At 44.7% G+C, this 16,676-nt stretch overlaps 1 protein-coding gene and 1 long non-coding RNA gene across 7 annotated transcripts in view; one reads left to right on the forward strand and one right to left on the reverse strand.

Annotated features, from left to right (window-relative positions):
• DPF3 (double PHD fingers 3) overlaps positions 1-11,215 on the reverse strand; it is a 154,716-nt gene extending 143,501 nt beyond the window's left edge. For 4 of the 6 annotated variants that reach the window (XM_053945331.1, XM_053945328.1, XM_053945332.1 and 1 more), the window contains exon 1: positions 11,030-11,215. In XM_053945331.1, coding sequence (XP_053801306.1) covers positions 11,030-11,145 — 116 coding nt within the window. In that variant the 5' untranslated portion in view covers positions 11,146-11,215. The remainder of the gene's footprint in view (positions 1-11,029) is intronic. The other 2 variants (XM_053945330.1, XM_053945333.1) reach the window with 1 other exon arrangement.
• A 72-nt stretch (positions 11,216-11,287) lies between these two features.
• On the forward strand, positions 11,288-11,967 carry LOC128789393 (uncharacterized). Its single transcript, XR_008431395.1, has 2 exons — positions 11,288-11,549; positions 11,732-11,967. It is a non-coding gene; the product is annotated as an uncharacterized LOC128789393 (long non-coding RNA).
• Positions 11,968-16,676: the final 4,709 nt, after the last annotated feature.

The raw sequence follows: 16,676 nt of genomic DNA on the forward strand, positions 1-16,676 counted from the left end.
CTTCCAGAGGTGGGTGCAGAACTCCCTTCAAAGGTAGCCTACATCAAACCCCAGGGCTGAGCATCTCCCAGACACTCCAGCCTCTAAGAACTCACTGCTCTTTCATTAAACCTTGTTAGCCAAGTACTCAGACGAGAACTCCGCACTGCAGGTGCTGCCTGGAACAACCACACAAGAACTACTGGCCAGCTTAACGAGGCCTTTTGGACAAGCAAAATTAAAATCCAAGGGAGACAAAATGACAGAAAGCAAAAGAAATATCCAGACTTAGCAGAATCTCCTCACACTAAGACTGAAATTTTCATGCAGCTTTGGTCCCTGTTGTAAAAAGCAGTACTTATAAAGACAAAAGCAATAGGTCAAACACCTACAGTTCTGAAAATAGATGCATTGGAGGGAAAAAAACTGACAGGTCCTGATTGATGGAGGGAAGATGCTCCAGGAAAATTGCTGCAGTAAAGGCTGCAGGGAGTTACTTCTTCAAAACCCTGCTGCAGCAGAAAAGGCACATGTGGCTGCTAAAGCAGGAGATGGACATGGTTAATTGACTGGGAAAGTTTAGCAGAGATGAAATTAATGCAAAGAGCTCAGAGCCCAGGCGTGCAATTCTGTTACCAAGGGAAGCAACCATTCGGCTGGAATTGCAATCCACTTTCAGGTCAGAGCCTTTCCCAAAGGCAGAGTGCTCACCCCTCATCCGTTCCTCTTCTTCTGTTCTGAGGGGTGCATGGAGGAGAAGGTAGCTGAAAACAGCAGCCTGCGAAATACATTGTCCTTTGAGGGCCAGCCAGGTTTCAACTTTGCATGGTGAGTGTGTTTTGCAGTGAGGAATTCGGAAGATGTGTCAGGAGACAGCCTCTTCTAACCCTAGAACTCTATGGAAAAGTTAGTTGTGGAAACGAAACGAGAAAGTTAATAATAGGGGAGAAAGGAATTTACTTTCAGATCTCAGCAGAATGAGTACCTGGACCAGATATGTTTGCAATCTGATCAGATGAGAATGCCAGGAGTTAGTTACTGTGGAATCACAGCAACAGCACATAAAAAAAATAAATTCAAACAACTATTTTTTTTAAAGTAAAGCTGGCTGCAGGAGAAGATAGGAAAGATACAAACACACACCACAGACCAGATGACACAGATGATCTTATGCAGTGATGTGCTGCCAACATTTGGATAAGTAGCACCCACGACTGTATTCCTTTCAGCTGGTGTCTCTTTTTCCTCAGTAAGGGAGGACTAGATCTGGGAACTTCTTAATTTCCTCTGCCATTTTAACAAAGGGGCTTTAAATACACACATTTACAAGCAGCCACATAAAACTGTTCTCACACTGATGACTTTGAAATCATACTGAACAGACTGGTGCACAGCATTTATATTTTGAAATGCAAAAGTAGTTGCCACTTGGTTCATTTCCATGGTGAAGTCTTTGCATCCCAAAAATGCCTTTATTAGCTCTGGGCATAAATCACTGTCATTAAGGATGGTATAACAATAATTTTTGGTGAACTTCTTCCTTCAGAACAGGCAGGCAGTCTTAACTCATTTTTCCACTCCTCAGTTTGATCATGAAAGTGCTAAGGAAGGATTCCCACTCGCCTTCAAAACATCACTCTCATGCCCAACACCAAAAGCAAAACAATGTTGAGTCAATGGTTGATGGTGTGACTAGTGTGACCATCACCAAGTCAGACAGTGCATGCCATTCTTCCCACAGAATAATAGAGGAAATTACACCACAAAAAGAACTATGATGCTTAATTAAAGCATTATTATAAAGCATTTTTCTGGCACAAAAATGACACATACTTTACATTGCAAATAACATACTTTTTCTAATTACTTCATGCTGGAATCTCCTGAAATCCTCACTGTAGGATATACAGAGAGGAAATTCCAGGTGGGAGAAATTTTATATAGCTGTTCTGCTCAGTTTGAAGAAACTTCACATGGTAGAGCTACTCACAGAAGGCCAAGCTAGAGTTTTGCAGGTAAAGAGAGACTCTCCTTTAGACCTGTGTTTATACATCAGAAGTTAACTACATTTTAGCAACATTCCAGCTAGTCAGGCAGAGAAGAGAAGTCACTAGAGTTAAACCAAACTGTGACAATGAGTTCATGACTTACCTATGTCATAAAACAAGTCAGGGGCAGATTTAATTTAGTAGGCACTCATCTGCCATGCTGCAACCACACAACAAAGCTGCCTCTCCCTGTGCATAGAGGCAAGTCACTGAAATGAGTCTTGCTCCAAGACAGCCCCAAAATGCATCACCTCATAATCCCCATCCGCCTCCAAAACACTCAGGTAGATCACAGAGAGTCCATCCTTCCAGTTCAGAAGCCATTAGAGCCTCTCTTCCTCATCCTGTATGAGGGACCCGAAACAAACCTTTCATTTTGGGAAATGACTCAGGAAGAGCACGTGAGGAAGCAGAGCAACAAACAAGACATAAGGTGGATATAAATCCAGATAAAGTATTATAATCATTAAAGGGTTGCTGCTCCCTGAAGGTTAGCAAAACGAAGAGAGTTAATTAAAAGCAATCTCCACACAGTGCTGAGCCAGCCTGCCCTGATAAATCGGCAGCCAGGACTGCGCTCATAGAGGTCAATGGGGGAAAGAGGTTGGGAGGCAGGGGAAAGCAAGGAGAAGATAAAACACTTAGCTGACACTACTGACAAAAACAAATCGGATCTGGTGACAGAAAATGGAGAAATGTTTTCAATGTATTTCCCCCACCAACACTATTTTGTTAGATTTCGACCCCAGGAATGCCTGTTTGCCACCAACATAATACCAGTAACCTGAGTTCCCATTCATTTGCATCAGCACAGGAGGAGAAAGAAGCAAGAAGCCTCTGGAGCCCCATCCTGCCTGTGGAAGTATTAACATCGCTTTCATCCACATGTCATTAGATTACTGAAGGGTAACATCAACAATGGTAACAGAAATATCATTTGTGGAGAAGCAGATCCTAAAAATTAAAGGATCAGTCAGATATGATGAAGCAGTAGAAGTTCCTATCACCAAACCTCACCCATCACATCTCACATGCCTCTTAATTTGTACTATCCCAGCTATAAAAGGTACTAATCTCTGAATTAAAATTGTGATCATGATTTAATCCACATTTAACATCAATAGGTATATGTTAACGAACTAAAAACTTTGAGGATAAACAATCCCTAGAAAAAAACAAAAACCTACAGTCTTCAAAGCAGCTTTTAGTAGTTCAGAAAAAAAAAGGCATAAGCAATCAGGGTAAGCTTGTAGATACAAGTGGGTTCATGATATCATTTCTGATATTGAACACTCAGGAGAGCAGCCTCACATACAATGCCCACCAAAGGAGTTTAGCAGTAAAATAGCTTTATGAGCCACTGATTCCATTATTTTTTATTCAAACTGCACAGGTTTTAAAGTAATCATAAAAATAAAATGTATTTGTCCCCATCATTGACTAAACACAGTCTTTCAGGAAAAAATATTGAGACCAAAATACTTGAGCAGTCACAAATCTATGGATTACTTTCTACAAAACTGTTCTTGAAATGGAAGTGGAATGAAAATATAGACATGACTTTTCCCTTGAAGAAATAATACTAACTTTGTGTCTCCACAATAAGTTTCTTTCTCACAGTGTTCACTGGATAGTAAATTATCAGGGCTATAATTCCAGCCACTATGATTTTTCTCCCAACTCTTTGAGTAGTCACATTAGGTTATAGATCCACAGGAATACTAGAAACTCCAAAGTTCCTTGAAGCAGCCCAAAAACTTCAAAGCCCTGTGACACAAAGCATTGAATTGGTGTTCACTGACTCTTCCAAAACATGAAAAGCACCCAAAACATTTTCAAGAGGGAATTTTGTTCCAACAGCCATAATCTATCTTCCTGTGGCTCTCATGAAGCCAACTCAAAGCATAAAAGCAGCATAAGCACTGTACTTTGCATTTTGGCAGAAGTACCATGCCCACATCTGATCAGATCAAATCAGCCCTGCCAGATGATGCGGTAGGGCAGGCTGAAATTAACCAACTCAGCCTTATTTCACTGCTCTGCACCTGATTTTCTTTGCACTGTCCAACCTATGTAGATTTTTGAGAACTAAAAGGCAGGAAGCATTAAACCATGTGTTGGTAGAAAAGTTAGCACAATGTCATAACAAAGGCTTTGTATATTGTACCACAAACAGGAACCTGAGCAAAAACAAGGGAGAGAAACTATGCGTTACATAGAGTTCCTTTCTTTTGCATAGTAAAATTTCATATATGTTATAGTTGGAATTTTATATTCATTTATGAAAATTATCAGAAAGCAAGTAGAAAGTTATCAGAGTAATAGAACTCACGGTTTTGTATGAATGGAGAGATGATCCTCAGGTTGGATCCGTTTTGTCACAACAGACTGTGACATTAAATATCACTTCCAGCCTTTCTCGCCAGAAGAACACTGATGTAGTCAGTGTCCCCATCAACACCTGAGCAGGAGATTCTCTCCCAGGTACAGCTCAACAGAACATGAAATTAATGCATCGGGATTTGGCAAGCACACGCTGCTGATCACAGCCACCTAGCGCATACTCATCAGCACCCATCCCTCCCCTGCTCTTGCTGCTCCACTGGTTCCCTGTGAAGCCTCCCCTCAGACAAGGCTAGAGTGCCAACAAAACCTTCCATGTGGCTGGAATCGTAACTCTCTGACCGCATCCAGCTCAGGCAGGTAACCTGAAAACTGAGACACGTGCTGACATACTTCTGCTATTCCCGCTCTGGAGAGGATGGTGGTGTGAGAAGGGTATTTGCCAGCAGCCATTGAGACACTGCATTATTCTTTTCTGAGACATCTGCTGGGAATCTGTGGTTAAAATATGCTCTGCTGGGAAATAAACCATATATAACAATTAAAAAAAAAAATCATGCTTCGAATAATTTAGGCTATTAAAGATAAATAAGGATTTTAAATTTTCGGTATTCAAGCATTCACTTACGATATTTGTGTTACATGTCACTCAGTTTGGACAGTAAAAACACACTGTGCAGTTCTCTTCTTTCTTTTGAAATAAGAAAGAAGAAAACCACTTTCTGCTTCTCATGCACTCATCCAGCATATATGGGTTTGTTCCACAAACTGTAGAGAATTTTTTTTTCAGATGGAAGCACTTCCATCTGAAAATTTTTGGTTTTGAAAAAGAAAAGTATTCTTAAAGTATGATTCCTTTTAGATTGTGTTGTTGAGATAACTTTCCCTTTAAGAAACAAACCAGTGCAAAAACTGAGACCTGCACTGAGGAAGTGATTAACGCTCCTCAGTCTCTGCATCCTGCGCAAAATTGCCAGGCAAAGCCAGAAGAGCAGTACAGTCCTAATGAAGCCCTCAGAGCAGGCCTCAAGCAACATTGCCTTGGTGCTGCCTGTCTGCACATGGGAGTATGTCACCCCAGACAGGGAAACCTCAGATCAGAGGTTGGTCTCTCCAAGGGAAAAAAACATCAACTCCCAGAACAGATTCATTCCACTCCTACAAGTCCTCAGGGATAAACAATACAGGAATGGTTCTTGCTCAAGGCAACATCACATACAGACAACACAGTGATGAGCCCAGAATAAATACCAAGATTGTAAAATTGATCTACTGAGCAAAGAAATTCAGCTCTGACATGAAAGACAAACCAGACTGAGAAAATTCCAGATTCGGCATATTACAATGCTAAAAGAAGGTTTATTCACAGCCAGCGGGTGCTTTGGAGTGCCTCATTTCAGGACAGAAGAGGGACAGCCAACTGTCATAATCTGTAGAAGACAGACATACAAGATGGACAAAGTCTGCTCTCAAGAGCAACCTTCAAATACCATGCTTCCAGTTTTAGGAAAGCAGAGGAGGAAATCAATTTTCATTAGGCTCCACAAAGGATGAGCCACACGACCTTCCCCATGACTCAGACTGACACAGATCCCACTTTGTTCTGCGTACCTGACTTCTGCGTAAAGTATTCCCACTCGGACACTGTGAATCCTATCTAATGGGCATCATGCATCCAGCCCATTGGACAAGGGCTTACCTTGAAATTATAACACCCTCCAAAAAATCATACCTTTAGGCCTCTGTAGCACAACCTAGATAGTTCAATATTGCTTTCATGCACCAGAAATAATATGTTTGAAAAACTTTTTCTTCAGTGGCAATTTTAAGATATAACCTCCATCCATCCATGCATCTAGACAGATTGTGAAAGACTGAAAGACCAGCAAAACAAAAGTACAAAAGCACTGCAACAACTAATCATGCATAAATGACTGGTGGAATCAGACATAACACTGCAACAAGCAACATGCCATTTATCAGAGCCTCTCATATTCAAAACCAGTGTATCCTCAGGTCTTCTAACTCGCCTTTTCTGACTTCCAATGATTTTGGTTTTATACTTATATTTTCCCATGTAAACACAGTAACATTCATCCCATTTTCTCTGAAAGCTGCTGCTGAGATATTAGAAAATATGGTTTTCATGTGGACAATAGTTTTGATTTGAAGTGTGTCACATTAGGGCTCATTTATGGTTTTAAGTAACATCAGAGCCACACTGGAATTGCTGTAGAGATTTTGGTACATGGTTTAACGTGCCCAACAAACCCTGTTCTGTCAAGCAGAAGAAAATTCCCTTTTGCAAGGCCACATTAAAATCACCTCCACATCACTTGTAAACACTGAACTAGCAACCTGTCTGTCTATTTTATTGCTTCCACCTGCTGAAAGCAGCACTGCACATTATACTTTCACTTTAATATTAAAAATCAGCAACCAGGTGCTTATGCAACAATGTCCACCAAAAAAAAAGAAAAAATCACTCTTCATCAGCACTTAATCAGGACATAGGGCTGTTTCAGGGATGTGTAATGGGATACAGGACCTTCCAGTTAAGAGTCCCCAGCCTGAGTTCAAGCCAGAATAATCACTAATGAAATACTCTTGCCATACAAGACCCCAAGACCCACACTGGTCTCTTGCCAATGTGAAACAGGAATGCAAACACAGACCACTTCTTCACAGGTATCTCATGACACAGAATTCATCATCACAAGGAAGGTCATTTGGCAGCCCAAAGGTCGGAGTTGGCTGTCAAGGCAATTTTATCTGAGAAGGTACAGCAATTGAAAACCCAACTGCTGCTGTGTGTTTGCAGCGGGAATGCAGAGACAGAACAGGCCTGGTAGATCAGCTCTGTGCTGTAGATCTAGCATTGTGGACACAAATCTGTGATGATCTGCTCCCCAAACACCTGGCAGAGAATAAGTGCCCCCAAGTACATCAAAGTTATCCAACAACGCAATCAGCATGGAAGTGAGCTAGCCTAGCAGCTGAGCCTGAGTTAGCTTCTTTTGTCACAGAGGCTGCCCTGAGCAAAAGTGAGAGCACTGGCACTTCTAAATTCCTGGGAGGCAACAGCAGTCTGGTGAGTGCCCAGGCAGAGCGCTATACGGCATGGGGGACCTCACATGCTGAAATGGCAACAACCTAACCTATGTTCCACTTAGTGTGTTTAACTGACAACCTGAAATAAAAGTCATTCGTGGGAGTAAAGACAGAGAAGGGGTGGGAGGAAACCAGCTCTGCTTCTAGACAAGACTGTGTAAATTACAAGGTCTTAATTACATTAAGTGCATTATGGTACCATATGCACATCACTAATAAGGCAGAGATGGAGGAAATGGGACTAAATGCTAAAACTGGAAGTTGAATGCCTGCATTCTAGACTTCATCTTTTAGAGAGATTCTGAACCACTTCGTCCTAGTTTAGCCATCCATAAAACAAAGGCAATAATCCTTTCTTCACAGGGGCGTTGAGAGGTTTAATTAATTAATGTTTACAAAGTCCACTGAGATTTCTGACTGACATTTGAAGTAATTCAAAATACTTTCCAAATGCATTTGTTTCTTCTACTGTACCACTCAAATGTCTTCATATTAAAATATCCAAAGGAAAAGAAGATGGAAACAAAAAATATGGAGATACACACACAAACTAGTGGGGAAAAAACATCAACAACAACTTCAGCACTTCGAATCCACTTCTGTCCCATCAAAGCTGTCTGAATACTGCCATTTCTACAGATGAAGAAGCATGTGTTTGTCCAAACACCTGCTACCTTTACCTTGCAGATCTGTTAAACTTAGATCTCAGATATTTTTGTCTGTAGCACCGTGTTGGTAAAAAAACAAGCTAATAAATGGCAGAAATAACAGACAGTCATGTCAGGTAAACTGGTTCACCAAAGGAAGTGAAGGGGAGAAGAGCAAAGGGAAGAAAACACCAAAAGAGAACCAGAAAGTGACAGAGAAAGAGGTAAGTTGAGTAGGGAGAAACCAATCATTAATAAGGGACTCCACACACTGAGCTGTTCTATGAAATGCATTCCCACAGATGCTCAGGTACTGGAATACATTATTCAGAGAGACTAGTCTAGCATGAACAAGGCCACATGTGTATCCAAGTGCCAAAGACAAACTGAATATTAGACACTCCTAAATGCACAAGCACACACAAGGAGCTGCTTGATACCTGAGCCCGGATTTCTCAGTCCCTACATTGTCCCCCATTTCGGAGCAAAACCTTTGTGTGGCCGATTTCTGTAGGGGGCGTTTGTAGGTTCTGAGATACAATCAAAACGCAGACAGAGGAAATGCAAATGTCATTCAGCTCCCGTTCATTGTCAGGAAGGACACATGAGGATAAAACACTGTGCACTGCATCCCTCCCCTATTATGTGTCCTACTGCTTTTGTCCTAATTTATCCCATGCATAATTTATTTACATGCGTATTGTTTCCCGATCAGCAACTTTAAAGAATAAGTGAAAATTATAAAATGTTTTATTAAACAAGTTGTCAACAAAATTACAGATGGTGTCAGACAGCCAGTACCAATTCTGCTTCCTCCACATAGCCTTAGTACTTTAAAAGGCACACAGAGAAAAGCGAAACCAGCACTTGATGTCTATTGTTTCCTCCTCTCACACCCCCCAGGGGCGAGGGGAGGAGAAGGGAGCTAATTATAAATGGCCTCATCCTGTCCTCCCCGACTTTAGCAGCAGCGGGATCGGGCCCCGATTCATTTCGGCACAAGCAGCCCTTCGGCAGGATCCGCCGCGGCTGCCGGGAGCCCCACGGTGCCACGAAGTGCGAGGCGAGGCGGCAAGGTCCCGTCCGCCGGCGGGGCGGGGGCCGGGGCCGCCGGCCGTGCTCCCGTGGCCGTGGCCGCTCCTGGGAGCTCCCCGCCTCCCACTCGCCGTCCCCAGAGGCCACCGAGCCCGGGCTTCCCCGCTACCGGCAGTAGCCGCGAACGGCGCACACATCCGCGGTGCTCCGTGCCCAGGTGCAAAGCCGGGCGGTGCGGCCCCGGAGTGCGCTACCGGCGCCCGGGCAGCGCCCGGCGGCCGGGAGGGGCACGGGGAGAAATCGCTGTCGCCTGCACAAGCGTCAAACCTGCCGTCGAACGGGGGAGGGGGGAACGCTGCCTCTGCCGCGCGGTTTTCAGAGCGCGTTCAGTCCCTCGGCACCCACCCATGAGGACACTCGGACTTCTTTGATTAACCCCCTGCAACTGCGCTCCCCTCTCCCCGAGGATTTTTATATCCGAGAGGGCGAGTAAATGAAAGCAAAGGTTTTTCTGCCAGGACGGAGCAGGAGAGCTGATAAACATGTCAGCACCCCTTCCCAGCTCGAGGCTTTCCTTTCCCTCTGGATCGCAGAGACAGCGGCAGAAATCCCTGGAAAAACCTTGAAGTGTTTTTCCAACTCCAGCCGGAGAGACTCGAGTCGGGGAAAAAAAAAAAGAAAAAGAAAAAACCTCGCAGCCCTAATTTCATCTCACAAAACTCAAAGGTATAAAAACACCCACTCAGCGCAGCCAGAAAGTGCAAGCGAAGCGTCACCGCCAGGTACTCTGCTTCCCTGCTTTACTAGCAAGAGCGCTGCCCCCGTTAGCAGGGAAGTCGTTTGAAAAAGGTTAAGATAGCTCCGCTCCCCACATACGGTGCCAAATCCCACTCTCCCTAATGCCTTCGGGGATTAGCGGCGTGCGCTGCAGACCACAAGGAAAATAAAGGACGCGATCCAGAAGACGACAACCGGCTCCCGCGGTGCCCCTCAGAAATCAGCCTTATTTCCAGACCGGGAGCCCCGGAATACCTCTGCAGCAAAAGTACCTGCCCCCTCCCTCTCTCAAGCTGGGGTCAGACCCCGTCCGTACAGCCCTCGGCGGCTTGTGCCCGCTCTCAAGATGGAAACACAATCAACTCTCTTTGCCACTTTGAAAAGCGAAAGCCTGTCATATGCAAAACAGATCTCCGGACTTCCTGCCCAAAATCAGCGACCGGCAGTCCCGAGTCATTCATTTCACCCAAGTCTGCTTCCCTGCCTCGCCTCTCCGCTCCCTCTCCCGCACGAGCGCCAGGGTGCACCGGCAGAGCCCCCGCCGCCCCGCTTTCCGACCGCCCAGCCGAGAAGCGAGGGGGGGTTGCTTCGTCAAGACATCCCAACTCCCCAAAGATTTGCGGCGGCAACTCCGAGCCGCGATGGGAGCGCGGAGACACCGCGCACCGAGCGCCCCCGCGGGCCGGTCCGTGCCCCGCCGAGCGCGGTGGCGGGGCCAGCCCGCCGGGGCAGCGGGGGCAGGACGCTGTCAAGTGCGCGCACCCCCGCGGGACGCGGCCGCCGCCGACCCCGCGCTGAGCCCCGGGAGCGCCGGGCGGGCTCCCCGCCGCCGCCCCCCGGCCCGACGCCCCCCGCCCCGCGCCCGGGCTCCAATTAACCCAACAATCTTTTTCCTCGTTAATTTCGGCGCGAGCCGCGGGGATGTGTTGCACAAAAAACGAGCGAGCCGCTGGGGCAGAAAGGAGGGCGGGAGGAGGGACCCGCCGAGAGGCTGCCGGCACCCGGCTCCGGCTGGCAGCCGGCGCCGGAAAGGCGCCTTTTTTCATATTTAAACCACGCGGAATATGTACATTTTTGATTCCTACTTACGCTTTCAGGGGGTTGTGAATGACAGTCGCCATTTTGCTACAATGTAACAGAATATTGTGTCTCGGAGTTCTAAAGGTTCGCTCAGGGGAAGCGGCCAGCCAATGGCAGCGCGGCATACCGGCCCGCCGGCCAATGGCGCGGCGGGGGCGGGGCCGGGCCGCTGCTAGTTATTAGGGGAGCTGTCAAAGCCCAGAGGTCACTCCCTCTCCCTGGAACTGGCGGCGAGCAGGTCTTAAAGGGGCAGCGCCGCCGCCGGGGCCGCCGCCGCGCCGGGGGGCACCCCGGGCTCCAGCGAGGCACTTCCCCGCCGCGCTCCGGCCCCGGCTCGAACGCGCCGCGCCGGGAGAGGGGAAGCCGGGCTCGCTCCTCGTCCTCTCGCACCGCCGCCGCTGGCCCCCTGTTTCCCAGGCGGCTTGCCCCGCTGGGGGAACGAGCCCGCGCCGCCCGCTCGCTCCGCACGCTGCCCGGCAGCGTCCCTCCCGCGCCGCTTCCCTTTCTGCACATCCGCGCTCCCCGCCAGGTCTCCGTGAGCCGCCGGTTCTGGCAGCGGCTTCAGGGCAGCGCCGCTCCCGCTCCCCCCTCCCCCAGGAATTTCCCTCTCCCTGTCAGTCATCCCGGCCCGCAGCCCCTGCGCCCTTACATAACGCGCGGCGGCCGGACCGCCCGGTCGGCCCTGCATAGCCCCGCTCCTTTCTCCCACAGAGCAACTTCTGGCGCGCCGGGAGCCGGGCCCCCGTCTCCGTCCGGCACAGGGAGCCGCGGGGGGAAGAGCCCTGACCCTCGTTTCACCGGACATGCAGCCCTGCGATGAGACAGAAGGCGGAGGCTGGACCCCGGAGCGCGGCAGGGAGCAGCAGGCAGAGCCCATTCCTGGGGCGGCAGCGAACTCCAGGAAGCCTGGGTTTACCTGCAACTAATTAAAGGAACTTGCGAATGAATTATGGAGCATGACCCGAGTGATTTAAGAGGTGTCAATCCTGATCTCACTCTCAGATACTGATCTCACTCTCAGAAGTAAACTCACTGAAGTTCACGAAATTGCTCCAGTGTAAATTAGGTGCCAACAAGAGCAGAATCAAACGAAGTTTTCTACTTGTCTGATAGTAACGTCAGCTTTGTCATCTCATACTTTTCTCCCACTCCCAAAAGTCTTGTCTCCCTTCAGGCATACTCTATCCTTCTAAAAAAAAAACACAAACAAGCACCACCAAACCCAAGCCTGCTTCACCATTCTTTGCATCTATACATCCAGAAGAAACTCAACTAAAGACAATTGAAACGCACTACTGTCAAAGCAGAGGAAAAAGTGAGAAAAACTAGAAAAGCCAAAGTGAGGAAACTAGAAAAACATTTTCATTCACAACTTAATGAATAACAGAATGAAAGTAGTGATGTTTGTGAGACATTACCAGAAGCAGAAATAGCAATCTTCCTGGACTGAACTTAAAAAAGTGAAGACAACCAAAATCTCTCTTGCTCAACTACTTTACAAAATAAAACTTTCCAATACTGGGGCAAAAGAGAAAAGGAAGAGGAATGGAGAACAGAAAGAGTATGATTGTTACTCACAGTGAGGACAGGTACATAAGTATAATGCAGCAGTTTTCCGTTCACTAAGGATTCATCAGAAGTTTGCAAAAAGTTAAAATTTAGGATCTGTCTAGGGTGTCTCTTTCTGAAACTTTGCTTATTCCAGCTACTAGGTCAACTTAGGTACTGTGCCAGGCATATATCCCTGGAGGGAAGCATCTCTTCCATCAAAGCAATCTAAGCCATTTGGTTACAGGCACTGCTTAGGAGAAATAAGCTTTCTGTCAGCTGGAGAGTTGCCAAGATGCTGAGATCTATCCCAAAACAGTTCTGGGAAGTAATCTTTAAGAACGTTTCCATTATCATATTACATTATATTATTTAATATCATAGTGGTCCAGGTGACATTGAATGCGACGTCAGACCCTCCCTGCTCAGTACTCTCACTGCTCACAGGAAAAGCTAACCACAAACTGCCAACTTGTCACAAGCACACAGTTGATGTGTGTGTTGCAAAGAAATAAATGGCAAATGGCATAGCATGCACCTGAACCGGTGACCACAGACTAGCAACCTACACCCCATCTCACTACTATGAGGATTTCTGGTTTGACTTTTCTTGTTGCTGTGATATTCGCTTAATGGCAAACACTTGAGTACTTACTGTAGGATGGGCAATATTCGCTTGTGGGATAATGATTTTGCTTCACATATAAGAAAAAAAATAGCCTAGGACTGTATCACACTGCAGAACAGGAGATAGATTTGTGTTACTGAGAGAAGGTACCAAAATCTGGCCAAGCTCTAGAAAGCCCTGAGATTTTCTATTGCAAACTGGTGACATTTTCAAATAATTAAGAAACCCTGTTCGAGGTCATGTTTAGAAGTTTAATGAGTCCCTCTGGTCCTGTTTTGTTGGATATATATGCCCATTCCTGCTCTGCAGGCAAAGAGCTCTTGGTACAGCTTGGCAGGGAGTGTATTGCAAAAACGGGATGAAGCCACACGTGCTTCCCTGGCTGCTCCTATTACTCAGACATTGGGCCTTTATCAGCTACCAGCAAAAGCAACAAACAGTGAGAACAGGCACAGATGACCTTGGATTGTTGATAGCCCTTTTCCCAGGCAGACCCCACATTCCTGGCTAGGAGAACCAGTCAACAGCACTGCTTTGCTCAAAGGAATCTCCAGGACACCCAAGGACAGAGCTGCCGTATCAGAGCAGTGGGAAGTCTCACCTGTGGTAATGAAGACATCAGGCTTTGCTCACACATCCATATAATTTGCCCACGGTGTTTTTCATGTATAATCCCACAACAGTTAGATTACCATTTTAGCTGAAAGAAAAAGCACAGAGCACTGACTGGCATTTTGCTTGTAATGAACTACAGAACTTGTTTACATGTACACTATTTGCAAGCAGGGGGAACATCACAAACCTGTATTAATAAAAATTTCATGCCACACCATAGTTACCTGCATTTTCACATATACACCAGTCCATCGTTGGTAGGTTATTTATGACTTAAATTTTAGATTAATTTTTCTTCTGATTTCAGTGTACCATAAGTCACTAATCAGTAATGCTACTATTGTTTTACATCCTGAAAGACCAACAAAGCTGAAACACACTCAGTTACATATACACTAAATCACAACTTCAGGATTTTTACATTTGTACTTAGTTTTATTCACACTCACCTGAAACATAGCAAGGAGGCTGCAAGAAAGTATAAATAATTTAAAAGTATATGGCATAAAAAACCCTAGGTGGGCATATTCTTAATGAGAGCTTACCAAATGTTTGGACAGCCAGCACATAAATTTTGAAAAAGGAAGGTAAGTTTTGACACAAATCTATTGGGGTAACATCTATAGCATTAACACAAGGCCTAAGCATACTGCATCTATAGGGTCAGAGTGAGCAGGGCTTTAGAACAGAGTCCACCACCTCACCTCCAGCCCCTCATACAGAACTGCATCTTGTCTCTACTCAAGAAGAAGAAACACAGTGTCATATCTTCACAGTGTATTGGAAAGTGTCATGTCTCATGGATCATAATGCTGCTCTCCTGATCCACCTCTGTTTCAAACATTTTTACTATTTACATAACCCTGAAAAGCCTTATTTTAGCTGACAATATTTCAAACTGTGAAAGAATTTTTACCTTGTATTTATTATCTTCTGCTTTCCTTTTTATCTTGTTAAGTTTCAACATAGAGTAGCTGCTTTCTGGAGGGAAGAAAAATTAGGTTCTTATCATATATTCCTCAACTCTTGTGAATTGGAAAGTGAAACAAACTAGACACCAACATTAAAAGCCAAAAATCTAATTTTGCCGTGGAGGAAAACAAAAAACAGAGCTGAAAAATAAGTGGTTTCTGGTAGATTAGCAACTGTTAAATATTCTCAGGTATTTCTAGTGATTTATAATTTCCTTTAATAATATATATTAATATTCAAAGTATCAGATTCGCATAGGTCTAAATAAGACAGTGTGCTGTAATGTAGCTTGTTACAGCAAAACAGGGCCCCACATGCACAGATATCCTGCAAGAGATTTGAAGCCTTAACCCCTTTTTATTTATTAAAGCTGTGCAGGCATCTCTCATACACTGTTTCTTGTCAGCCCTCCTCCTCCCTTTCTTTGATCTTTACCAATAGTTGCTTAGCTGAAAGAGGAGGAAAAGATATCAGAGTGTCAGTGTTACAGACTCAACACCAGCCTTCTACAGACACATTCCCCAAAAAAATTACATAGCCAGCATAACAAAGATAACTATGGAGCTATACAATTCATTGTATAGCAATGGCACCAACAATTCATTCTTCACAACTTTGGGAATTGTATCCATGAAAGGGACCTCAAATTTTTAGCTTTATTTTAAGCAAAATTTCCCCTCTAAACCTATAGCAACAATTCTTGGATGTCTTCAGTGTATCTTGATTTCAGGCCTGATTCTGTTACCCAGTTTTCTTTATTATATGCACTATTCAGTTTTTTATCAAGTACACCTGAATTACTTGTATGCTGATGTCTGGACTCAAACCCGTTATTTTTTAATGGGATGTTCTGCTAAAATACATTTTAACGTCAAAGAGGAGTCTCTACTAGTAAGGCATACATGGAGGCCTCAATCTGAAGCTTTCAAAAATCTGGGGAGACAGAAGTTATTTAAGTTCCCAGAGCCTGGCTTAAGTCTGTCCCTAGTTTAATAAACTATTGAAAATCTATTTAGTGTGGCTGCCAGAAGATTCTTTGTCATGCATTGTTTTTAAATTTCCCCAACAATGGAAAATAATGTTACGAACAAGCTGCTTCAAAAGGAGAGTACAAGTCTTTCTGGGAGCCACTGCAAACCCACAGTAATAGCAGGAAAAGGGACCTAATAAAACAGACACATCCTCTGAAGAACACACATTCAGCAACTATGGTTGCCCTCTCCTTCAGGGGAGTCATTGGTAAAATTTAGATGGGACAAAACTGAATTCCCATCAAAAAGCACATTATAGAAAGCACCTAAGAACAACTTGTCAAAGTTTATTATGAAATTCCAACAGAGACACAGGTCTATCTGCCTTATTTCTTGAGAAACTAGTTGGGGAAAAAATAAAAAAATAAAAGGAAAAATAATACAGGAAAATAAAATAATAAAGAAAAAAAAAGAATAAATTAAAATTAAGGAATAAAGAAAAGGTGAACACTTTGGGAGTCCTTTTCACTCTTTCCTTCATTAAAGGTAGGGAAAAATGTTTTTATATTACATCCATCAATGGGATACAGAGGTGGTACCTTGATGCATCTGAAATATTGCTGTCTCCATCCTCTTATTCCCAGTACAAAAATGAAGTGAGTTTCAAAGGTTACTTAATCCTTGGAGGGAGCAAGTGGTATAGATTAGGGATCAATCAATAGATGACCTGACTGCCCCTAGAAAAGTTCCTCATTGCTACTTTGGATGGAGTTCAGGGATACTGTCTACCTATGGTTTTAACCACCTTTAAAAAAAATTTCAAATGTGGTCCCAAAGGTGGTACAACATGACTTCCTCTTGCTCATGATGAGAAAACAGAATGTAATATCCAGCTAATCAATCTTATCTCTTATAAGCCCAG

The sequence above is a fragment of the Vidua chalybeata genome, chromosome 6 (assembly GCF_026979565.1).
Source record: "Vidua chalybeata isolate OUT-0048 chromosome 6, bVidCha1 merged haplotype, whole genome shotgun sequence".
Lineage (NCBI taxonomy): Eukaryota > Metazoa > Chordata > Aves > Passeriformes > Viduidae > Vidua > Vidua chalybeata.